This window comes from Coregonus lavaretus (assembly GCF_964263955.1).
Source record: "Coregonus lavaretus genome assembly, chromosome: 5".
Classification (NCBI taxonomy): Eukaryota; Metazoa; Chordata; class Actinopteri; order Salmoniformes; family Salmonidae; genus Coregonus; species Coregonus lavaretus.
In genome coordinates this window covers 56066242-56090078 of record NC_139992.1, presented here as the reverse complement: position 1 = coordinate 56090078, position 23837 = coordinate 56066242, and the positions used below count along the sequence as shown (strand labels likewise).

The 23837-nt window shown below is 43.6% G+C and overlaps 1 protein-coding gene across 4 annotated transcripts in view; it reads right to left on the bottom strand.

The window, feature by feature from the left end:
- Positions 1–10214: 10214 nt before the first annotated feature.
- esyt3 (extended synaptotagmin-like protein 3) overlaps positions 10215–23837 on the bottom strand; it is a 63177-nt gene continuing 49554 nt past the window's right edge. For all 4 annotated transcript variants that reach the window (XM_084161956.1, XM_084161958.1, XM_084161957.1 and 1 more), the window contains 5 exons: positions 20631–20729; positions 19270–19401; positions 18910–19015; positions 16253–16302; positions 10215–10754 (listed from right to left, as the gene is read on the bottom strand). In XM_084161956.1, coding sequence (XP_084018082.1) covers positions 10715–10754; positions 16253–16302; positions 18910–19015; positions 19270–19401; positions 20631–20729 — 427 coding nt within the window. In that variant the 3' untranslated portion in view covers positions 10215–10714. The remainder of the gene's footprint in view (positions 10755–16252; positions 16303–18909; positions 19016–19269; positions 19402–20630; positions 20730–23837) is intronic.

Sequence of the window (23837 nt, the reverse complement as noted above, 5' to 3'; positions counted from 1 at the left end):
ATTGGGGGAGAAGGGCCTTAGTCAGGGAGGTGACCAATGGTCACTTTGACAGAGCTCCAGAGTTACTCTGTGAGCAAAGTACAGAGAGATCCTTCATGCAAACCTGCTCCAGAGCACTTAGGACCTCAGACTTGGGCGAAGGTTCACCTTCCAACAGGACAACGACCCTAAACACACAACCAAGACAACGCAGGAGTGACTTCGGGACAAGTCTCTGAATGTCCTTGAGTGGCCCAGCCAGAGCCCGGACTTGTACCCAATCGAACATCTCTGGAGAGACCTGAAAATAGCTGTGCAGCGACACTCCCCATCCAACCTGACAGAGCTTGAGAGGATCTGCAGAGAAGAATGGGAGAAACTCCCCAAATACAGGTGTGCCAAGCTTGTAGTGTCATACCCAAGAAGACTCAAGGCTGTAATCGCTGCCAAACAAAGTACTGAGTAAAGGGTCTGAATACTTATGTAAATGTAATATTTCTAAACCTGTTTTTGCCTTGTCATTATGGGGTATTGTGTATAGTTTGATAAGGAAAAACAACAACAATTTAATCCATTTTAGAATACGGCTGTAACGTAACAAAATGTGGAAAAAGTCAAGGGGTCTGAATACTTTCCGAATGCACTGTAAATATACCAGGTTACTACATTCCCCCCTTTAAGGCTAATAACCCAACTTAATTCCTTTCTGAGTTAGGCTGCCAACTAAACATTTATGATTTTCTCATAACAGTCACGTCATTTTTTGTTATTTATTATCTGTTTCATTTTTTTTCGGGACCTCTAGGAACGTGATCTCCCTTAGGATCTGAAATAGTCTGGCGGACGTCTCTCTCAAATAGAGTGTCTCAGAGGTGGTGTAGCTGGTGCCACCAGCACTACACTACTTGATGGTGAAACAAATTGCTTTTGTGGAGACTTCACAGGAGGTGGTCATCCCAGACTGGTGGTCTCAGGAGGTTGAGTCTTGTTGGACTCAGGTTGCTTGTCCAACTGCAACTCTAAGGAACGTTCCAATGTCCTGTTCTGCTCATTAAGCATTGAGCCAAGTCCACGGATGGAACTGGAATTCGAGCTCGGATCTGATCCATGTGCCTCCTTAGTCTTTGTCCACTTCTGATGATCACAGTATATGATACTGGTCCTGAGCAATCCTCAATTGTAGCTGGAATCTATTTGGGACCAAACCCATAGTTTCTTGTGTAGACATCATCTCCAGGTGAGAACGTTCCGAGTCTAGCTCTGTTGTCATGATTCCGTTTTTGATTCCATTTATTTTGTTATATTTTCACTTTCAGGTCTTGCCTGATGAGAACCAAGGTTGACCTTACCCTACTAGACATCAGCATTTCTGCAGGTGACAACCCAGTTGTAGCTTGAGGAGTGATCCTGTAGCTAACCAAGAATCTTGACACATTTGTTTCAATGCTGTTCCCTCCGCATTCTGCAGGGCCCTGGGGAGACCGGAAAGAGGAAGGAGGCGGCAGGCTTTCGAAAAGCGGTCCACAACGATCAAGATGGTGTTACCCTGAGAGAGGGAAAGATCAGTGAGAAAGACAATACACAGGTGGGACCATGGCCGTTGTGGAACTGGTAAGGGCTTTAACTTACCCACTGGGAGGTGACAAGGTGCCTTACTCTGGGCGCACAACGAGCAGGAGGAGACATACACCCTCACGTCCTTAGCCAAGGTAGGCCACCAGTACTTTCCGGTCAGGCAGCGCACTCTAAGGCCGATACCTGGGTGACCAGAGGAGGGGGACCTGTGCCAAATAGATCAGACGGTCACGGACAAGAGACGGCACAGTGCCTTGCAAAAGTTTCACAAAAACAAAATATTTTGCATCTTCAAAGTGGTAGGCATGTTGTGTAAATCAAATGATACAAACCCCCCCAAAAAATATATTTTAATTTCAGGTTGTAAGGCAACAAAATAGGAAAAATGCCAAGGGGTGTGAATAATTTTGCAAGCCACTGTACCGCAACCCCGCTGGACACTGAGGTGGAGATGGCTCTGTGAGTAACGCCCGCTCTATGTCCGCATCCATCGCCCACACTACCGGCGCCACAATGAAGGAGGCCGGGAGTATGGGGGTGTGGTCTATGGGCCTCTCCTCTGTGTCGAACATCCGTGACAGTGCGTCTACCTTCACGGTCTTAGTACCCGGTATGTAGGATAGTGTAAATTCAAACCGGGTGAAGAACAGGGCCCACCTGGCCTGGCGAGGGTTCAGCCTCCTCGCTGCCCGGATGTACTCCAGCTTACGGTGGTCAGTCCAGACGAGGAAAGGGTGTTTCGCCCCCTCGAGCCAGTGCCTCCACACAGTCAGGGCTCTGACAACAGCCAACAGCTCCCGATCACCAAAGTCGTAGTTCTGCTCCGTGGGCTGAGCTTCTTGGAGAAGAAGGCACAGGGGCGGAGCTTGGGTGGTGTGCCCGAGCGTTGAGGTAGGACAGCGCCTATCTCTACCTTGGACGTATCCACCTCCACTGCTGAATGCTGTCTTCCACTCGTCCCCCTCTCGGACACGCACCAGGTTGTACGCACTCCGGAGATCTAATTTTGTGAAGAAGAGTGCCCCATGCATTGACTAGATCACAGATTGGATGATGGGTAGAGGATAACTATAACAAATAGTCCCCTTGTTCAGTGCTCAGTAATCAATGCAAGGTCGCAGACCTCCGTCCTTCTTCTTCACAAAAAATAAACTTGAGGAGGCGGGTGAAGTGGAGGGACATATAAACCCCTGGCCCAGGGACTCGGAGACATATGTCTCCATCGCCTCCGTTTCAGCCTGCGACAGGGGATATACATGACTCCTGGGAAACACAGCGTCTACCTGGAGGTTTATCGCGCAATCCCCCGGCCGGCGAGGTGGTAATTTGGTCACCTGCGTTTTGGAAAATTTCGGGGGGAATGCGCACAGTGGGGGTAGTGTCTGGACTTTCCACCGTGGTTGCACCAACAGAAACTGCCAGACACCTACTCTGACACTCTCACGACCACCCTGTGAGAACCCTCTGCGGCCATGAAAAGGTGGGGTTGTGTAGTGCTAACCAGGGAAGACCCAAAACAACAGGGAAATCAGGAGACTCAATAATAATAATAAAAAAAGTGACTTGCTCTCTATGGGTCTCGTGAAACCATCTTGACTGGTGCTGTAACCTCCCTAACGAACCCTGACCCTAATGGTCGACTGTCAAGTGCTTGGATGGCCAGTGGAATGGATAGGGGAACCAATGTAATACCTAGACTATGTGCTAACGACCTGTCCATAAAGGTCCCAGCTGCACCTGAATCGACCAGCGCCTTACACTGGGGATATACCGTGTAATTATGGAAGTGGATGTGTAGGGTACATTGTGCAGCAGAGGGCTCTAAACGAGTGTGGGTTTGCGCTACCGGTGGTGACGCGAGAGTGCCCTGCCTGCTGCCTCCAGACCCAAAAGAACGCAGACGACAGCATGCAGTATAATGTCCTCTCGTGCCACAAGAGTGACACTGGTGCTGTCGTCCTCCGCTCTCCTGGATCGCCCCACCACCCAGCTCCATCATCTCGTGATCCGAGATGGGGGGGGGGGGGGGATGGAATGGGCAAGCCCCTTCCAGGACGTCCTCTAGAAGCCAGCAGGTTGTTCCACCCGGACCCAGCCGCTAGAGTCCTGAACACCAGGGCATAGTCCTGCGTGGTCCTCGTCCCCTGCCTCAAATAGACCAGCAGCTCGCCCGCCTCTCTCCCTTCGGGAGGGTGATCGAAGACGGCCCAGAAGAGGCGAGCGAACTCCCCGTAGTTGTCTAACACGGCTCCTCCTTCACTCCAGACCGCATTGCCCACTCCAGGGCTTTGCCTGAGAGGCAGGAGACGAGGGCGGACACCTTCTCCCGCTCCGAGGGAACCGGGCTGATGGTGGTGAAATAGAGGTCCAGCTGCAGGAGGAAACCCTGGCAGCGGGCCGCTGTCCCATTGTACTCCCTCGGTCGGGACAGGTGTATCCCTCTGGGTGCTGGGGTGTGGTTGGCTGGATCCGGTAGCGCAGCTGGTCCCAAAGGATCAGATCCTCTCCCCTCCAGGCGTTGGACACCCTGGAGAACCCGATCCATCGCTTCGCCCAAGCTGGCTAGCATATTCGAATGCTCCCGGACCCGGTCCACGACTCCAGACATATTTCCGGTTCCTGCTGACTCCATGTATTCGTGTGTGTGATTCTGTAGCGGGTGATGTTGGATGGAGTCAAACGCAGGAGAGGAAATCACGGAATAAATGGTTTAATCAATACATAGAGGTACACAGCAATGTATAATACACACCAGTGGGACAAACGGCGCACTGGGGAAATAAAGGCACACGGGTGAATAACCCAGCGATACACAATAGAATTGAGCTGCACCGAGCTATAATCTCCTCTACAATAAACAATCACACACAAAGACAAGGGGGCAGAGGGAACACTTATACAGGTACTGATGAGGGGATATGAACCAGGTGTGTGTAATAAACAAGACAAAACAAGACAAAACAACAATAAAAATATGAGGAGCGGCAGTGGCTATGAGAAACAAGATTCTCTGGTCTGATGAAACCAAGATTGAACTCTTTAGCCTGAATGCCAAGCGTCACGTCTGGAGGAAACCTGACACCATCCCTACAGTGAACAAGTCTCTGAATGTCCTTGAGTGGCCCAGCCAGAGCCCGGACTTGAACCCGACTGAACAGAGACTTGAAAATAGCTGTACCAGATCTGTGCCTCGACACAATCCTGTGTCGGAGCTCTACGGACTATTCCTTCGACCACATGGCTTGGTTTTTGCTCTGACATGCATTGTCAACTGTGGGACCTTATATAGACAGGTGTGTGCCTTTCCAAATCATGTCCACTCAATTGAATTTACCCCAGGTGGACTTCAATCAAGTTGTAGAAACATCTCAAGGATGATCAATGGAAACAGGATGCACCTGAGCTCAATTTCGAGTCTCATAGCAAAGGGTCTGAATACTTATGTAAATAAGATATGTTTTTTATTTGTAATACATTTGCAAAAATTTCTAAAAACATTTTTTCGCTTTGTTATTATGGAGTGTTTTAATCAATTTTTGAATAATGCTTTAACATAACAAAGTGGAAAAAGTCAAGTCCCGTGACACTTCTGAGGGTCATCGAGCAAAACCATCGTGTTCGTGAGAATCTCCCCTTTCCACAGTGGGGCGACATTAGTTTGTAGGTCAAACCGTTCAGACACTATAGAGGTTTTCGTGAGAAGACCAATTTTCGGGATATCTCATGGTCTGACAAACACCACTCTAGGTGTGCTACCTTTCATCGCAGATGCAGAAGTGCGACATAGGTGGATGCGGTGGATTGATATGCATCCAATGCACTAATATATCTCTAGCTTAAACTGACAGATTTTGATGGGGATTTCTTTATGTTCCTTAGATTGACGCACCGGTCTGTCAATTGACTCAAGGGTGTTAATCTGAATCTAGAGGAAGGCGTTTGTCCTCAGGCCTGGAGAGAAGCCAAAGTCATTCCGCTACCCAAGAGTGGCCTTTACTGGTTCTAACAGCGTACCTATCAGTTTGTTGCCAGCTCTTAGCAAACTGTTGGAAAAAATTGTTTTTGACAAAATACAGTACAATGCTATTTCTCTGTAAACAAATTAACAGACTTTCAGCATGGTTATAGAGATGGGCACTCAACATGTACTGCACTGACACAAATGACTGATGATTGGTTGAAAGACATTTGTGGGAACTGTACTGTTAGATCTCAGTGCAGCCTTTGATATTATTGACCATAACCTGTTGCTGAAAAAACAAATGTTTTATGGCTTTTCAACTTCTGCCATATCGTGGATTCAGAGCTATCTAATAGAACAGAGGGTTTTCTTTAATGGAAGCCTCTCTAATGTCAAAATTGTAAGGTGTAGTGTACCACAGGGCAGCTCTCTAGGCCCTCTACTATTTCTTTTTTTTAAAATGATTTTACCAATGACCTGCCACTGGCATTAAACAAAGCCTGTGTGTCCATGTATGCTGATGATTCAACCATATGCATGTCAACAACCACAGCTAATGAAGTCACTGAAATCCTTACAAAGGATCTGCAGTCAGTTTTGGAATGGGTGGCCAGTAATAAATCATTCCCTAAGCTCTAGACCTCAGCTGAATATGTAATTAATGGTGTGGCTGACGAATAAGTTGAGGAGACTAAATTACTTGGTGTTACCTTAATAGTAAACTGTCATGGTCAAAACATAGAGATTCAATGGTTGTAAAGATGGGGAGAGGTCTATCCATAATAAAGAGATTCTCTGCTTTTTTGACACCACACTCCAAAAAGCAAGTCCTGCAGGCTCTAGTTTTGTCTTATCTTGATTATTGTCCAGTCATGTGGTCAAGTGCTGCAAAGAAAGACCTAGTTAAGCTGCAGCTGGCCCAAAACAGAGTGGCACGTCTTGCTCTTCATTGTAATCAGAGGACTAACATAAATAATATGCATGCCAGTCTCTTTTTGCTAAGAGTTGTTGAGACTTACTGCATCACTTCTTATAAGAAACTGTAATGTGTTCAATTCCAAATTGTTTGCATAGTCAACTTACACATAGCTCTTTCACAGTCCCCAAATCCAGAACAAATTCAAGAAAGTGTACAGTATTATATAGAGACATTATTGCATGGAACTCCCTTCCATATCATATTGCTCAAATGAACAGCAAACCTGGTTTCAAGAAACAGATAAAGCAACACTTCACGGCACAACGCCTATCCCCTATGATATGTAGGCTATGTGTGCCGTTTTTTTATTGATGTAGTTCTGTCCTTGAGCTGTTCTTGTCTATTAATGTTCTGTATTATGTCATGTTTCATGTTTTGTGTGGACCCCAGGAAGAGTAGCTGCTGCTTTCGCAACAGATAATTGGGATCCTAATAAAATACAGAAATACCAAAACAGGGAGGAAGGAGGATGCTCGCCCAGTGAACAAGGAGGACGTGCCAGCAGGAACGAGCAACATCTTGGAGACTTTCCCTGTGTTGATGTGTGGTGAGCTACTTGCAACCCGAGTGGCTGCATTAGCTTCACTCAGGTCACACAGGGAGAAAGAAGGTACGCGCTCAGGGAGGAAGGAGCAGCCTTTTGGATTCTTCCTTTCCTGTGTTGATGTGTGGTGAGCTACTTGCACCCTTAGCGGCTGCATTGGCTTCACTCAGGTCACAGGGAGGAAGGAAGACGTGCGCCCAGGGAGGAAAAAGGACGTCAGCGCACGGAGGAAGCAGCAGCATCTTGGATCTTGGAGCCTTCCTTGCCTGTGTTGATTGTGCATTCTAATTATTTATTTAAAGTTTTTTTAAAGTATGCAAGTTACACATTTCAAGTTGCTTCTATGTGTCTTATCTTAGGCCAGGATTAATTATATTAAGTGCTGCTGTACTGAACTATGGACCATGAGCCTTTCAAAAGGGAATTTTTCCCTCTGAAAAACAACATTGGGGGAGGAAACAGCTCCTCCTGAGATTCAGGGGGAGACAGTTTGTGTGAGTGCACCAACGGACAAAGAAGAACAAGGATCCACCTCAGCCTTGTTGGAGAACATTCAGGAATATGGAAATACAGTTCTTGGAAATGCTGGCATGGTGGAGATCATTGTAAAAGACTCTCCTACTTTGTTAGAAGGTGGTTCGCCCTATATTCTCTCAGCCCAATGTCCCATCGACCCCATGTTCCCTCGACCCTCATAACATGTCCTGCCACCACAATATTGGAACTTTATTGTCCAGATGTTACAACATAAATTCAATTTATGAACACCCCCCCATATGTGACCGACCGCCTTGATTCGGTCTTATGTAGCAACATTTGAAATTGTGTTTTTTACATTGGATAAAAGCAGAGACACAGAGCTAGAAAATGGTATATCATAGACTGCATTTAAGGAAACAATGGGAAAGTAATTCTGCTTTGAAAGTTTATAAAATTGTATTCTCACTTTTGAGAAAATGGCCTTTGGTGTTTTGGTACCTACTGAAGAGCTCTTCTTTGTCTACACCCATTCAGCATTGTTCACACCCTCTTAAGCTTTAGCCCCACCCATCTCGTTTCGCTCTCGGAGCGTTCAGAACGCACACTTGATGCTCTGGCCGATGAGTAGGGTTGATCCAAGCATTCTGACCTCACAACGGCAGTCAAGCACCCAAGCTAACTGGCTAACATTGGCTAGCTTGCTAGCTACTTCCAGACACAACATTGAGATTATGGTTCATTGTTTACCTCTGGATAACATGAAAACAGCCTAACCAGCTCGCCCTAGCAGAGCTGGTTAGGCTGTTTTTATGTTATCCAGAGCGTTGGGGCTGTAACTGTATGCTTTTTTGCTGACATTTACTGACACCGGCCATATTCAACGGGTGTTGTGCGTTCGTAAATTCATCAGTTATTCTGTGCTCTGGCATACTCAGACAGAAATGGTTACTAGCATAGTAGAGTCATTTGTTAAGACATGTAGCTAGCTAGCTAGGTAAACAATGAACCATAATCCCAACTCATGACGTTACTACCCTGCATGAATCTGCAGGTAGCTAACCATAAGGTTCAATGTTAGCTAGCTAACATTAGGCTATAACTAGCCAAGCAAATGGCTCTGAGATACAAATAATAAGATCATACACGTAATGTTAGCTAGCGAGCCAGCCAGCTAAAATTAGCTGGCTAGCTAAACAATGAAACATAATCCCAACTCTTGATGTACCCTGCATTAATCTGCAGGTAGCTAACCAACCAGGTTCAATGTTAGCTAGCTAACATTAGGCTATAATTAGCCAAGCAAATGGCTCTGAGATACAAATAATAAGATCATACACGTAACGTTAGCTAGCGAGCCAGCCAGCTAAAATTAGCTAGCTAGCTAAACAATGAAACATAATCCCAACTCTTGATGTACCCTGCATGAATCTGCAGGTAGCTAACCAACCAGGTTAAATGTTAGCTAGCTAACATTAGGCTATAACTAGCCAAGCAAATGGCTCTGAGATACGAATAATACGATTATACACGTAACGTTAGTTAGCTAGTTAAACAATGAACCATAATTCCAACTCATGACTTTACTACCCTGCATGAATCTGCAGGTAGCTAACCAACCAGGGTCAATGTTAGCAAGCAAATGGCTCTGAGATACGAATAAGATCATACACGTAACGTTAGCTAGCTAGCGAGCCAGCCAGCTAACGTTAGCTAGCTAGCTAACAGTACACTAACTTGAAATGAAACCACTTTCTGTCAAAATTAGAAACGTGTAATATCTGAAAATGTAGCTAGCTAGACTATCGTACCCGTATACATTATGGATGGACGCATCTCCCTGTCATGGATGCCATGGTTGCCCTTAGTTTGAAGATGTAATCCGGAGACAGGTGTTTTCTCCATCTCTTTAGCTATCATACTCTAATTCCACTGATTTCAAAACTCAACCCTCCAGAAAGTGGAGAGCAACACTTATGCAACTCCAATACACAATACATGTTTTAAAAAGCTGCGTTAGACAGGATTACCAACACATACTGACCAGCTCAAATAGACAGAAGCGTGCTATATGGAAGACCAATCCGAACTCCTCTCTCGGCATGTCCAGCCCACACATTATCTCAGCCAATCATGGCTAGTGGGAAGGTTGCTGTCTTTTTCTGTGGCTTAACCAACTAGGCTCGTAATTTAACAATTCTATTCTTTTTTTACAGATGGCATACAAGTTTGTTATTAAGGCACATGAACGCTCACATGTTCCAGAAGGCATTTCTGCCAAAAAACGCATTTTGATTTTTAAAAGAACGCTTACGTTCAAATGGCTCTCCTGTGAAGTACTGACCCGCGACATAAGCCTAGTTTCCTGAAACCAGTCACATATGTTAATGTTGGTGCTGGAGATTATGAATATGAAGTAGAACAATTTGGGAATTTCCCTTTAAGGGTCCAACGGATTGGTTTATTTTGTTTTGTTGCTTTTTGTGCTATTGCTCTGTATGTGTGCTACGTGTTGCTTGTCATATGTTGCTCTGCATGTGCTCACTGCTCATTGTTTGTCTGTATTGTTATTGTAATTGTTTTTAATAACCTGCCCAGGGACTGCGGTTGAAAATTTGCCGGCTGGCTAAAACCGGCACTTTTACTGAAACGTTGATTAATGTGCACTGTCCCTGTAAAAAATTTACTCAAACTCAATACTAATGCAATCAAGACATCTTCAGTTTTTTATTTGGAAATGTGAAAACTGGGCAAGGGTAGTGAATAATTTCACAAAGCACAATAAAAAAGTTGATTATATTGCTTTGGTTTTTTATGGTAACAAACAAGATTAAAACCCCAAGCCTGTCTTTAAAAAATAACATTGACGTCTACATTTATATAAAGAGCACCCATATCGTATTGAAATTCAAACATAGTATGTGCAAGTTGGGCATTTCGACTTCCAATAAGTAAAAGTAACTATTTTAAGAGCAAATTAATTGTGCCTTTGACCTTTGGTGTGAATTACAGTACAATTCAGACCCTGAGAGGAATGAGTACAGAAATTGATACTGTAGAAAGACACTGGTTTTGATTCCTTACAGTCTATATGAGGTGGCTATAACCACTGCAGTTATTTTTTATTGAGAACCACACACACACACACACACACCAATGGTGCACACATTGCTGTGACTGAGGAGTAAAGGTCTTCCTTCTAGACGGTTTTCTTCAGTCTGGGTAGAGTGAGTTCATACCTGTTGGAGAATATAATGGGGAAATTTCAGATCAGGAAGGTCCATATTTAGAGTTAGTGTGATTGACATACACTGAGTATACAAAACATTAAGATTGCCTGGTCTTTCCATGACATAGACTGACCAGGTGAATCAAGGTGAAAGCTATGATCCCTTATTGGCCTCCCGAGTGGCGCAGTGGTCTAAGGTCTAAGGCTGTGCCACTAGAGATCCTGGTTCGAATCCAGGCTCTGCTGTAGCCGGCCGCAACCGGGAGAACAATGGGGCGGCGCACAATTGGCCCAGGGTAGGGGAGGGAATGGCCGGCAGGGAGGTAGCTCAGTTGGTAGAGCATGGCGTTTGCAACGCCAGGGTTGTGGGTTCAATTCCCACGGGGGGCCAGTATTAAAAAATAAAGTAATAAAAAATAAAATAAAAAAGAATAATGTATGCACTAACTGTAAGTCGCTCTGGATAAGAGCGTCTGCTAAATGACGTAAATGTAAATGTTATTGATGTCACTTGTTAAATCCACTTCAATCAGTGTAGATGAAGGGTAGGAGACAGGTTAAATAAGTATTTTTAAGCCTTGAGACATGGATTGTGTATGTGTGCCATTCAGAGGGTGAATGGGCAAGACAAAATATTTAAGTGCCATCTTAGTAGATGCTAGGTGTACCGGTTTGTGTCAAGAACTGCACCGCTGCTGGGTTTTTCATGCTCAACAGTTTACTGTGTGTATCAATAATGGCCCACCACCCAAAGGACCTCCAGCCAACTTGACACAACTGTGGGAAGCATTGCAGTCAACATGGGCCAGAATCCCTGGGGAACGCTTTCAACACATTGTAGAGTCCATGCTGCGACGAATTGAGGCTGTTCAAATGTTTGGTATACTCAGCGTATGTCTAGCATATTGTCGCATATTGTTTTTTAAAATACATTTATTGAATGCACTAACTCCCCTCAATGTACTCTAGGACCAATAACATTTATTAAAAATAGCTTCTGAAGGGAAAATATGGAGAGAAAAAAATCATTTCCTGGAAAGTTTCTGTTTTGGAGATCAGAGGTTTTCATCAGACAGCGATGATATTTATTCTCTGTAAATGATTAACATATTTGTTTTCATATCTGTTGATAGTGATTGACACCAGAGCTAGTTACTGAAGGTTCAAGTGCAGGGACCGAGGACACACTAATGAGAAAGAGAGAAAGAGAGATCCCAGAGAGAATGAGGCAGGTAGCTTAGTAGAACTAGAATGAGTATGTATAGTATTACATCATTGTAAAATATGACTCCCATATGCAAAATGTATCTCTGCACATTGATTGTCAATGTTTCGGTTAGTAACCATCAAGATAAGAAAGTCAACAGAAATGTTGACAAACATCAGCAAAGAATGTGTATAGGTCCTGTGGGCATGAGTAATCTTTTATGAACTGAACTGTTATGGGGCTGTTATTCCCAGAACCACAAGCAAGAGACTGGGTGGTAATGTGCATGTTAATGTTCACATTTACCGACTATGTTCTGCATTCTTTAGCCAGCATATTTCATTACCTTTTTTTGTACGTTCATTTTATTTTATTTCTTAACGATACAAAACATCCACATACAAACAACATCCAGACGCACATAAACATCCACAACATCAGTTGGTGTTATAGCCACCTCATATAGCCACCTAAGATAACCTGCCTAAATGACTACCGACCCGTGGCACTGACGTCTGTAGCCATGAAGTGCTTTGAAAGACTGGTCATGGCTCACATCAACAGCATAATCCCAGAAACCCTAGACCCACTCCAATTTGCATACCGCCCCAACAGATCCACAGATGATGCAATCTCTATCGCACTCCACACTGCCCTTTCCCACCTGGACAAGAGGAACACCTACGTGAGAATGCTATTCATTGACTACAGCTCAGCATTCAACACCATAGTGCCCTCAAAGCTCATCACTAAGCTAAGGATCCTGGGACTAAACACCTCCCTCTGCAACTGGATCCTGGACTTCCTGACGGGCCGCCCCCAGGTGGTAAGGGTAGGTAACAACACATCTGCCACACTGATCCTCAACACGGGGGCCCCTCAGGGGTGCGTGCTCAGTCCCCTCCTGTACTCTCTGTTCACCCATGACTGCATGGCCAGGCACGACTCCAACACCATCATTAAGTTTGCCGACGACACAACAGTGGTAGGCCTGATCACCGACAACGATGAGACAGCCTATAGGGAGGAGGTCAGAGATCTGGCCGTGTGGTGCCAGGACAACAACCTCTCCCTCAACGTGACCAAGACAAAGGAGATGATTGTGGACTACAGGAAAAAAAAGAGGACTGAGCACGCCCCCATTCTCATCGACGGGGCTGTAGTGGAACAGGTTGAGAGCTTCAAGTTCCTTGGTGTCCACATCACCAACGAACTATCATGGTCCAAACACACCAAGACAGTCGTGAAGAGGGCACGACAAAGCCTATTCCCCCTCAGGAGACTAAAAAGATTTGGCATGGGTCCTCAGATCCTCAAAAAATTCTACAGCTGCACCATCGAGAGCATCCTGACTGGTTGCATCACCGCCTGGTATGGCAACTGCTTGGCCTCTGACCGCAAGGCACTACAGAGGGTAGTGCGTACGGCCCAGTACATCACTGGGGCAAAGCTCCCTGCCATCCAGGACCTCTATACCAGGCGGTGTCAGAGGAAGGCCCTCAAAATTGTCAAAGACTCCAGTCACCCTAGTCATAGACTGTTCTCTCTGCTACCGCACGGCAAGCGGTACCGGAGTGCCAAGTCTAGGTCCAAAAGACTTCTCAACAGCTTCTACCCCCAAGCCATAAGACTCCTGAACAGCTAATCATGGCTACCCGGACTATTTGCACTGCCCCCCCACCCCATCCTTTTTACGCTGCTGCTACTCTGTTAAGTATTTATGCATAGTCACTTTAACTCTACCCACATGTACATATTGCCTCAACTGCCTCAACTGGCCGGTGCCCCCGCACATTGACTATGCAACGGTACCCCCCTGTATATATAGCCTCCCTACTGTCACTTTATTCTATTGTATATATAGCCTCCCTACTGTCACTTTATTTTTTACTTCTGCTCTTTTTTTCTCAACACTTTTTTGTTGTTGTTTTACTCTTACTTTTTTGTTTAAAATAAATGCACTGTTGGTTAAGGGCTGTAAGTAAGCATTTCACTGTAATGTCTGCACCTGTTGTATTCGGCGCATGTGACCAATAAAATTTGATTTGATTTGATTTGATTTGAACATCAACCCTGCCCAGACCCACCTATCATCACTCTCCGCCACATGGCCTCAAACTGCACAATTTTGTTTCTCTCCGTCGCATTTGACCTTTCCATTGTGTTAACGATAGAGGATTGGTTGATTTCCAGTTTAAGTATACTTTTTTACAAAATGATTGATGAGAAAAGTATCATCCAACCCATCGGGTATCTTAATGTACCCTGATATGCCATGTCTTGAAATATACAGACAGACAGATCAAAAGTACATTTACATTGTAATCCTTCTGACAGCCAAATTTCTAACTCCAAACATAACTTTTGGACTTCATAGCGTTCCCAGAAGGCATTTTCTACGCCGCACACACATTCATTTATTCACAGTTTTAGAAAAAGTATTACATTGCCATGAATGTTGGACCACCTGTTCCTCTCCAATATTTATTTTCTCCACTTTAATGCTGACCTATAAGGTTACTGGACATACAGTTGAAGTCGGAAGTTTACATACACTTAGGTTGGAGTCATTAAAACTTGTTTTTCAACCACTCAACAAATGTCTTGTTAACAAACTATAGTTTTGGCAAGTCTGTTAGGACATCAACTTTGTGCATGACACAAGGAATTTTTCCAACAATTGTTTACAGACAGATTACTTCTCTTATAATTCACTGTATCACAATTACAGTGGGTCAGAAGTTTACATACACTAAGTTGACTATGCCTTTAAACAGCTTGAAAAATTCCAGAAAATGATGTAATGGCTTTAGAAGCTTCTGATAGGCTAATTGACAACACTTGAGTCAATTGGAGATGTGCCTGTGGATATATTTCAAGGCCTAAATTCAAACTCAGTGCCTCTTTGCTTGACATCATGGGAAAATCAAAAGAAATCAGCCAAGATCTCAGAAAAAATAAAATAAAAAATGTAGACCTCCACAAGTCTGGTTCATCCTTGGGAGCAATTTCAAAACGCCTGAAGGTACCACGTTCATCTGTACAAACAATAGTACGCAAGTATAAACACCATGGGACCACGCAGCCGTCATACCGCTCCAGAAGGAGACGCGTTCTGTCTCCTAGAGATGAATGTACTTTGGTGTGAAAAGTGCAAATCAATCCCAGAACAACAGCAAAGGACCTTGTGAAGATGCTGGAGAAAACAGGTACAAAAGTATCGATATCCACAGTAAAACGAGTTCTATATCGACATAACCTGAAAGGCCGCTCAGCAAGGTAGAAGCCACTGCTCCAAAACCGCCATAAAAAAGCCAGACTATGGTTTGCAACTGCACATGGGTACAAAGATCTTACTTGTCCTCTGGTCTGATGAAACAAAAATAGAACTGTTTGAACATAATGCCGAAGAACACCATCCCAACCGTGAAGCACGGGGTGGCAGCATCATGCTGTGTGGGTGCTTTGCTGCAGGAGGGACTGGTGCACTTCACAAAATAGATTGAATCATGAGGAAGGAAAATTATGTGGATATATTGAATCTCAAGACATCAGTCAGGAAGTTAAAGCTTGGTCGCAAATGGGTCTTCCAAATGGACAATGACCCCAAGCATACTTCCAAAGTTGTGGCAAAATGGCTTAAGGACAACAAAGTCAAGGTATTGGAGTGGCCATCACAAAGCCCTGACCTCAATCCTATAGAAAATGTGTGGGCAGAACTGAAAAAGCGTGTGCGAGCAAGGAGGCCTGCAAACCTGACTCAGTTACACCAGCTCTGTCAGGAGGAATGGGCCAAAATTCACCCAACTTATTGTGGGAAACTTGTGGAAGGCTACCCGAGACTTTTGACCCAAGTTAAACAATTTAAAGGCAATGCTACCAAATACTAATTGAGTGTATGTAAACTTCTGACCCACTGGGAATGTGATGAAATAAATCAAAGCTTAAATAAATCACTCTACTATTATTCTGACATTTCACATTCTTAAAATAAAGTGGTGATCCTAACTGACCTAAGACAGGGAGTTTTTACTAGGATTAAAAGTCAGGAATTGTGAAAAACTGAGTTTAAATGTATTTGGCTAAGGTGTATATGTAAACTTCCGACTTCAACTGTACCTCAAGTCTCCAGGTGCTACCCTTTGACTCCTTTAGAAGAGAAGAAGCACTCAATTGCAGAGCTAAGGCACCAGTCCCTTTATAGCACAGCAAATGCTGACTACACCATTAGATTAATAGAGAAGGAGGAAATGGAGACCACTCCAATTATAGAAAAGAAGAGGATGAAGTGCCCTGCTTACCATTCTGTGAAGCCTTTTACCAGGTCCATCTGAGAAAGATCTATTAGTACCTGTGGACAAAATTAACAGCAGATCTGTTAATAAGCTCAACAATATTTGTCTAGATTTATAAAACACAAGATATCACAATTTTAAAACACGCTATATGCATAAGGGGCTTTCCTTGAAGGCACTTTAACTGGGAAACCGAATTATCATTGTACTCAAATTACATACATGAGCCGACTTCTTGACATTCAGGAAAGCACGTAATCCCACTTTTCTCAATTATCATCATACATGTATATAAAATGGAAAAACGTTCCTAAGGTAGGTAATGATGATGATGGTGTTGGCTGTCACCTCTGCTTTTGCTAGGCAGGACAAACATATTTTCACGATTTCACTTATACGTCATCCAAATCAATACATTATAGCACGTTTTTGGCTCATTCAGTAGTTTTTACCTGATTAAGAAGAATCCTGTTGGAAAATAATGTTAACAGTACCATTTATATTCCTAAAACATAAGTTGAATATGATACTGTTGCTGCTTCCTGTTGTCATTTTTTTTAAAAAAAATTTATAGCCGAGTGTCAAACACTGGTTTTAAATGTCAAAATGCATAATCAATATGCTGAAGACCAAGACATACAAATTGCTCCCTACACACACACATGGCACTTGTGTTCAGATAAATTGTATTTTGCTAAACCAGTACCTTTTAAAACTGCTCGCACGCCAATATTTACCAGGCGGTCACTCTAGACTGGAAATGATTAGCTTGTTCTACTGTAAACGATAGTGCGCGCAAATTAATCACGCACATCGATATTTGTATTGAATTCAATGGAACTGGAACCAGGTGACAATAATAAAAAATTGTACTCTTCCTACAAAAACACATGGATTTGAGGGTCAAATTATCACTCAAATGAAAGCCAACCCCTGTCGCTATTTTGAAATCCATGTGAGAATATGATTCGCCAAAGTAGTAGAAAGTCTTATAATAGGAAATACAACACTTTTCCTTCTGTAAGACTTTTTCTACTTAATTAACTTTGCCGAATTATATTCTCACATCGACTTCTAAATAGAGTGGTGAGGAGGAGGAGCTCCATGGACCCTTTGTATCCAGAACTAATTTAGCCATTCACTGTAACCATTGGCACTCTGTAGAGTTGCTATTTTCTTGAGTTTTCTCGTGTCAATTAACTTGTGACATTGGATTACTCATTATACTAATTAAGTCAAATTGAATCAACAAATATGATAGTCAGTTTAAAAAGGTTAAGGGTACTAGACTGTGTACACATCTGGCTGTGTTGGCAAAATCACTATATATCCCATCAAGCCAAGCGGAGAGAGGCTGCCCGTTGTCACTGTTCGAAGACCAGTCAGAAACGTCCAGCTGACCCTATGCCAATGATGCCGGTAGAGCTCAAAACTGAACTTGGATCAGCGTTAAGTAGCAATAGTATCCTTCGCCATCCTTGCCTTACTACACCACAGATAGCTCAAACCAGTCATGATTATGCAACAAAACAATACATAATTTTGATGTTGAGGGGGCAGTATTTATGAAGTTGGGCAATGAGAATGAAAACTAGCATAGTTCAGCTAGCCAGCTAGATTAGCCAGGGAAAACAAGCTCAGGACAGGATATTGCTGGACGCACATGCGCACTAGGGTAATTCAGGACACAGATTGTCGTTTTTATGCCCTGATATCAGGAGCTGGCAGCGAAAAGTTTGATTAGACAATTCAGAGACTGAAACGAATACATCAGATTACAAATATTTAAGGAGAGCAAATCGATATACAATCCCGAAATCAGCTGTAACTGTCAATAGTAAAACGAAGCATAAAACAATGTTTGAGTGAACCTGAATCCTGAAAATGTATGGTGAATTCGCTTCTGGACACAGTAGACTCCTCCTCCTCACCACTCTATAGTGACAGGGGTTGGCTCTAATATGAGTGATAGTTTGATCCTCAAATCCATGTGTGGTATTGAGGCCAGAGACGTTTATATTTTGTCTTGCTACCGTGGTCTGGAAAATGACAGCAGAGTTTGAAGTTCTGCCACCGACAAGTGCATATAACACTGGTATTAAACCAAAGATAATGATCTGTTTTAAGCAATCGATTTTGTGTAATTGTGATGACTATAAACTTTTATACTATCATCATCAATCTGAGGTAAAAAGGATGTGTATTTCCTGTAAATAGTGTGTGGTGAAAATGTTAGTCTGTGTAATGTATTAGTCCCCTGTAGCTCAGTTGGTAGTGCATGGCGCTTGCAACGCCAGGGTTGTGGGTTCGTTTCCCACGGGGGGCCAGTATGAAAATGTATGCACTCACTAACTGTAAGTTGCTCTGGATAAGAGCGTCTGCTAAATGACGTAAATGTAAAATGTAAATGTAGTAAAACATTCTGTCCAGCATAGGGGAATTAGCGTAATATTATATAATGACATGTCAAAATAATTCAATATTTCCATTTAGGATGATAGTGAATGAAGCACACTCACAATTACATATATTTATTACTACTTTAATTATGGAGAAAGTAAAAAAATGCTTCTAAACACAGACTAGACTAAACTCTAGACTAGAGCGTCCATCGTGACTGTGCATCAGCCTGAACCTTTGACGTCCCTACTATTGCTACCTACCATTCCAATTTCCTTCCTCTCCCGCGTGTGGAACATCCGGTTGTTTTTGACCGCCACGTCCAGCTTCCTGGTCCCCGCTTCCTCTAGGGACATGTCAAACTCAAACCTGGGAGATGTAGAAACAACATGTTTGTCAGAGACTCTTAATCAGAAGGATGCCCTGAATGCATTTCTTAAATTGACAGAGTTTAGATGGAATTGGACTTATGGACTAGCCTGGAATCCAAACTCATATGCTGTGTTTCACTAATGCTGTTTCACTATGCTCTGAGTATGAGCTTGGATTCCAGGCTACCTATGGACACTAAATAAAAACGAAAACGAATGCCCTCTGATGGTCAAAGGAGGTAAGGCCCTTACTTCTCATTGAAGACAGGAGTCACTGTCTTCCTCTTCACCTGTGTTCTCATGCGATGCTTCCAGGACTGGTCAGGGAGGAGGTAAAGGCGGACGTAAGCATCGGAGCCGTCCTTGCTGCAGGCGAACAGGTTCCTGTGGAGTAAAGAGCAAAGAGGGTAAGGCTTGGGTGAGGAGGACCTAGCAGAGTCTGGCTTATTATGAAGAAACCAAGTGAAGAGAAGGACGTAGGGCAGAGAACATGTTCTATTCTGAATGTCTGATCATCCTCAGGAGTGCCATTCCAAACAATGTTAAGAGTTATCAATTGTATTACAGAGTAAAGAACATAACACGTTTACACAATGGACTGGGTGCTAACAGTGATTTGGCAATACGTGTCCATATGACTGTACAGCATGTCAGTATGTTTGTATCCATCAAGATGTGAGATGAATGAATAAGTAAACTCTTCGATTGTGTGTGTGTGTGTGTGTGTGTGTGTGTGTGTGTGTGTGTGTGTGTGTGTGTGTGTGTGTGTGTGTGTATGTATGTGTATGTGTGTAGGGCCATGTACAGACCTTTGGAATGGCAGGTGCTCAAAGTGAAAAAAAGTTTGTTCTGCTGCCAACATCTGCATTGTAGGCCTACTTAAAAACACTCAAATTGAATCCTTCCTGTCCCTGACCGTGAAAGACGACATACGATTAAAAAAGTACCCAGTGTGCCACTACTTATACTACCGCTAGGTGCCGGCAGCTTCTGCTTGTGCAGCAGCAGGAGGACGAGTGCAGTGGCGCAGTGGTCTAAGGCACTGCATAGCAGTGCTAACTGTGCCACTAGAGATCCTGGTTCGAATCCAGGCTCTGTCGCAGCCGGCCGCGACCGGGAGACTCATGGGCGGCGCACAATTGGCCCAGCGTTGTCCAGGGTAGGGGAGGGAATGGCCGGCAGGGATGTAGCTCAGTTGATAGAGCATGGCGTTTGCAACGCCAGGGTTGTGGGTTCGATTCCCACGGGGGGCCAGTATAAAAAAATATGTATTCACTAACTGTAAGTCGCTCTGGATAAGAGCGTCTGCTAAATGACTAAAATGTAAATGTAAGGGGGAGGGGGAATTTTCCAAGATTCAAACATTTGAAATTAGCTAGTTTGATGGGCAATTCATGACAGAACAGGAGAGAAGAGACTAAAATAAAAATGTATTAATAAAAAAATGCTACCAATCTAAAAGGGCACTTTCCTCATAGGAGGGCAAAAGGTCAGATGCTCAGACTCCCCTAGAGCCTAATCTGTGCACGTGCCTGTGTGTGTAATGTGATAAAGACAGCACATAGAGAGAGTGAGGATGTGTGGTGTGATAGCAGGTTTCCCTGGCCCAGTACCTGCAGGAGTTGACCAGGATGATGAGGCGGCTCCTCAGGGTGACATAACGCACTGTCAGCTGGATCTCCCCAAAGGTCCCCTGGTGGTTCATGATGTAGCTGGAGTCAGAGTGTTAAAGGGATATTACACATCAAAATAAAATTTTGTCAGGTGTTTTCAGACCTCAATAGTAGTCTTATGTCAAGATCCCAGGCCATCTGTTTTGTAGCTACAGCAATATGCCACATTCTAAAATGAATGGAAAATATAAGCACCATGTAATTTCCAGTGCTCATCTTTTCCATTAATTTGGACTTCTTCTGTAAAAAAGTTAGGACCCAATAAGACTCAATACTACGTTTTTGAGTTACAGTGCCTTGCAAAAGTATTCATCCCCCTTGGCGTTTTTCCAATTTTGTTGCATTACAACCTGTAATTTAAATTGATATTAACTTGGATTTCATTTAAATGACATACACAAAATAGTCCAAATTGGTGAAGTGAAATGAAAATAATAACTTGTTTAAAAAAACTCTAAAAAATTAATAACGGAAAAGTGGTGCGTGCATATGTATTCACTCCCTTTGCTATGAAGCCCCCAAATAAGATCTGGTGCAACCAATTACCTTCAGAAGTCACATAATTAGTTAAATAAAGTCCACCTGTGTGCAATCTAAGTGTCACATGATCTGTCACATGATCTCAGTATATATACACCTGTTCTGAAAGGCCCCAGAGTCTGCAGCACCACTAAACAAGGGGCACCACCAAGCAAGCCGCACCATGAAGAACAAGGAGCTCTCCAAACAGGTCAGGGACAAAGTTGTGGAGAAGTACAGATCAGGGTTTGGTTATAAAAAAATATCAGAAACTTTGAACATCCCACGGAGCACGATTAAATCCATTATTAAAACATTGAAAGAATATGACACCACAACAAACCTGCCAAGATTGGGCCGCTCACCAAAACTCATGGACCAGGCAAGGACAGCATTAATCAGAGAGGCAACAAAGAGACCAAAGATAACCCTGAAGGAGCTGCAAAGCACCACAGCGGAGATTGGAGTATCTGTCCATAGATACACTTTAAGCCGTACACTCCACAGAACTGGGCTTTACTGAAGAGTGGCCAGAAAAGCCATTGCATAAAGAAAAAAATAAGCAAACACGTTTGGTGTTCGCCAAAAGGCATGTGGGAGACTCCCCAAACATATGGAAGAAGGTACTCTGGTCAGATGAGACTAAAATCATCACCCCGAGAACACTATGTTTTTCATCGGCAGGAATTGGGAAACTGGTCAGAATTGAAGGAATGATGGATGGCGCTAAATACAGGGAGATTCTTGAGGGAAACCTGTTTCAGTCTTCCAGAGACTTGAGACTGGGATGGAGGTTCATCATCCAGCAGGACAATGACCCTAAGCATACTACTAAAGCAACACTAGACATTTAAATGTCTTGGAATGGCCTAGTCAAAGCCCAGACTTCAATCCAACTGAGAATTTGTGGTATGACTTAAAGATTGCTATACACCAGCGGAACCCATCCAACTTGAAGGAGCTGGAGCAGTTTTGCCTTGAAGAATGGGCAAAGATCCCAGTGGCTAGATGTGCCAAGCTTATTGAGACATACCCCAAGAGACTTGCAGCTGTAGTTGCTGCAAAAGGTGGCTCTACAAAGTATTGACTTTGGGGGGGGGGGGGGGGGGGGGGTTCATTTTTTTTTTCTTGTTTCTTGTTTGCTTCACAATAAAACATATTTTGCATCTTCAAAGTGGTGGGCATGTTATGTAAATCAAATGGTACAAACCCCCAAAAAATCCATTTTAATTCCAGGTTGTAAGGCAACAAAATAGGAAAAATGCCAAGGTGGGTGAATACTTTCGCAAGCCACTGTAATCTACACCAGAATCGAACAAGCACAGATGAGGTGTGACTCTAAAATGCCAAAGCTTTATTTTTTGTGTACAAAGTCAGGAGTCATCACCTAGCTGGTAAATTTCGTAAGAAATAAGAAGTCACAGCACTGACTATAAAGACAATATACAGTCGTGGTCAAAAGTTTTGAGAATGACACAAATACTAATTTTCACAAAGTCTGCTGCCTCAGTTTTGATGATGGCAATTTGCATATACTCCAGAATGTCATGAAGAGTGATCAGATGAATTGCAATTAATTGCAAAGTCCCTCTTTACCATGAAAATGAACTTAATCCCCAAAAAACATTTCCACTGCATTTCAGCCCTGCCACAAAAGAACCAGCTGCCATCATGTCAGTGATTCTCTCGTTAACACAGGTGAGAGTGTTGACGAGGACAAGGCTGGAGATCACTCTGTCATGCTGATTGAGTTAGAATAACAGACTGGAAGCTTTAAAAAGGAGGGTGGTGCTTGAAATCATTGTTCTTCCTCTGTTAACCATGGTTACCTGCAAGGAAACATGTGCCGTCATCATTGCTTTGCACAAAAAGGGCTTCACAGGTAAGGATATTTCTGCTAGTAAGATTGCACCTAAATCAACCATTTATCGGGTCATCAATAACTTCAAGGAGAGAGGTTCAATTGTTGTGAAGAAGGTGTCAGGGCGCCCAAGAAAGTCCAGCAAGCGCAAGGACTGTCTCCTAAAGTTGATTCAGCTGCGGTATCGGGGCACCACCAGTGCAGAGCTTGCTCAGGAATGGCAGCAGGCAGGTGTGAGTGCATCTGCACGCACAGTGAGGCAAAGACTTTTGGAGGATGGCCTGGTATCAAGAAGGGCAGCAAAGAAGCCACTTCTCTCCAGGAAAAAACATCAGGGACAGACTGATATTCTGCAAAAGGTACAGGGATTGGACTGCTGAGGACTGGGGTAAAGTCATTTTCTCTGATGAAACCCCTTTCCGATTGTTCGGGACATCCGGAAAACACCTCGTCTGGAGAAGACAAGGTGAGCGCTACCATCAGTCCTGTGTCATGTCAACAGTAAAGCATCCTGAGACCATTCATGTGTGGGGCTGCTTCTCAGCCAAGGGAGTGGGCTCACTCACATTTTTGCCAAAGAACACAGCCATGAATAAAGAATGGTACCAACACATCCTCCGAGAGCAACTTCTCCCAACCATCCAAGAACAGGCAAAAGTGATAACTAAGTGGCTCGGGGAACAAAACATCAACATTTTGGGTCCATGGCCAGGAAACTCACCAGACCTTAATCCCATTGAAAACTTTTGGTCGATCCTTAATATGCG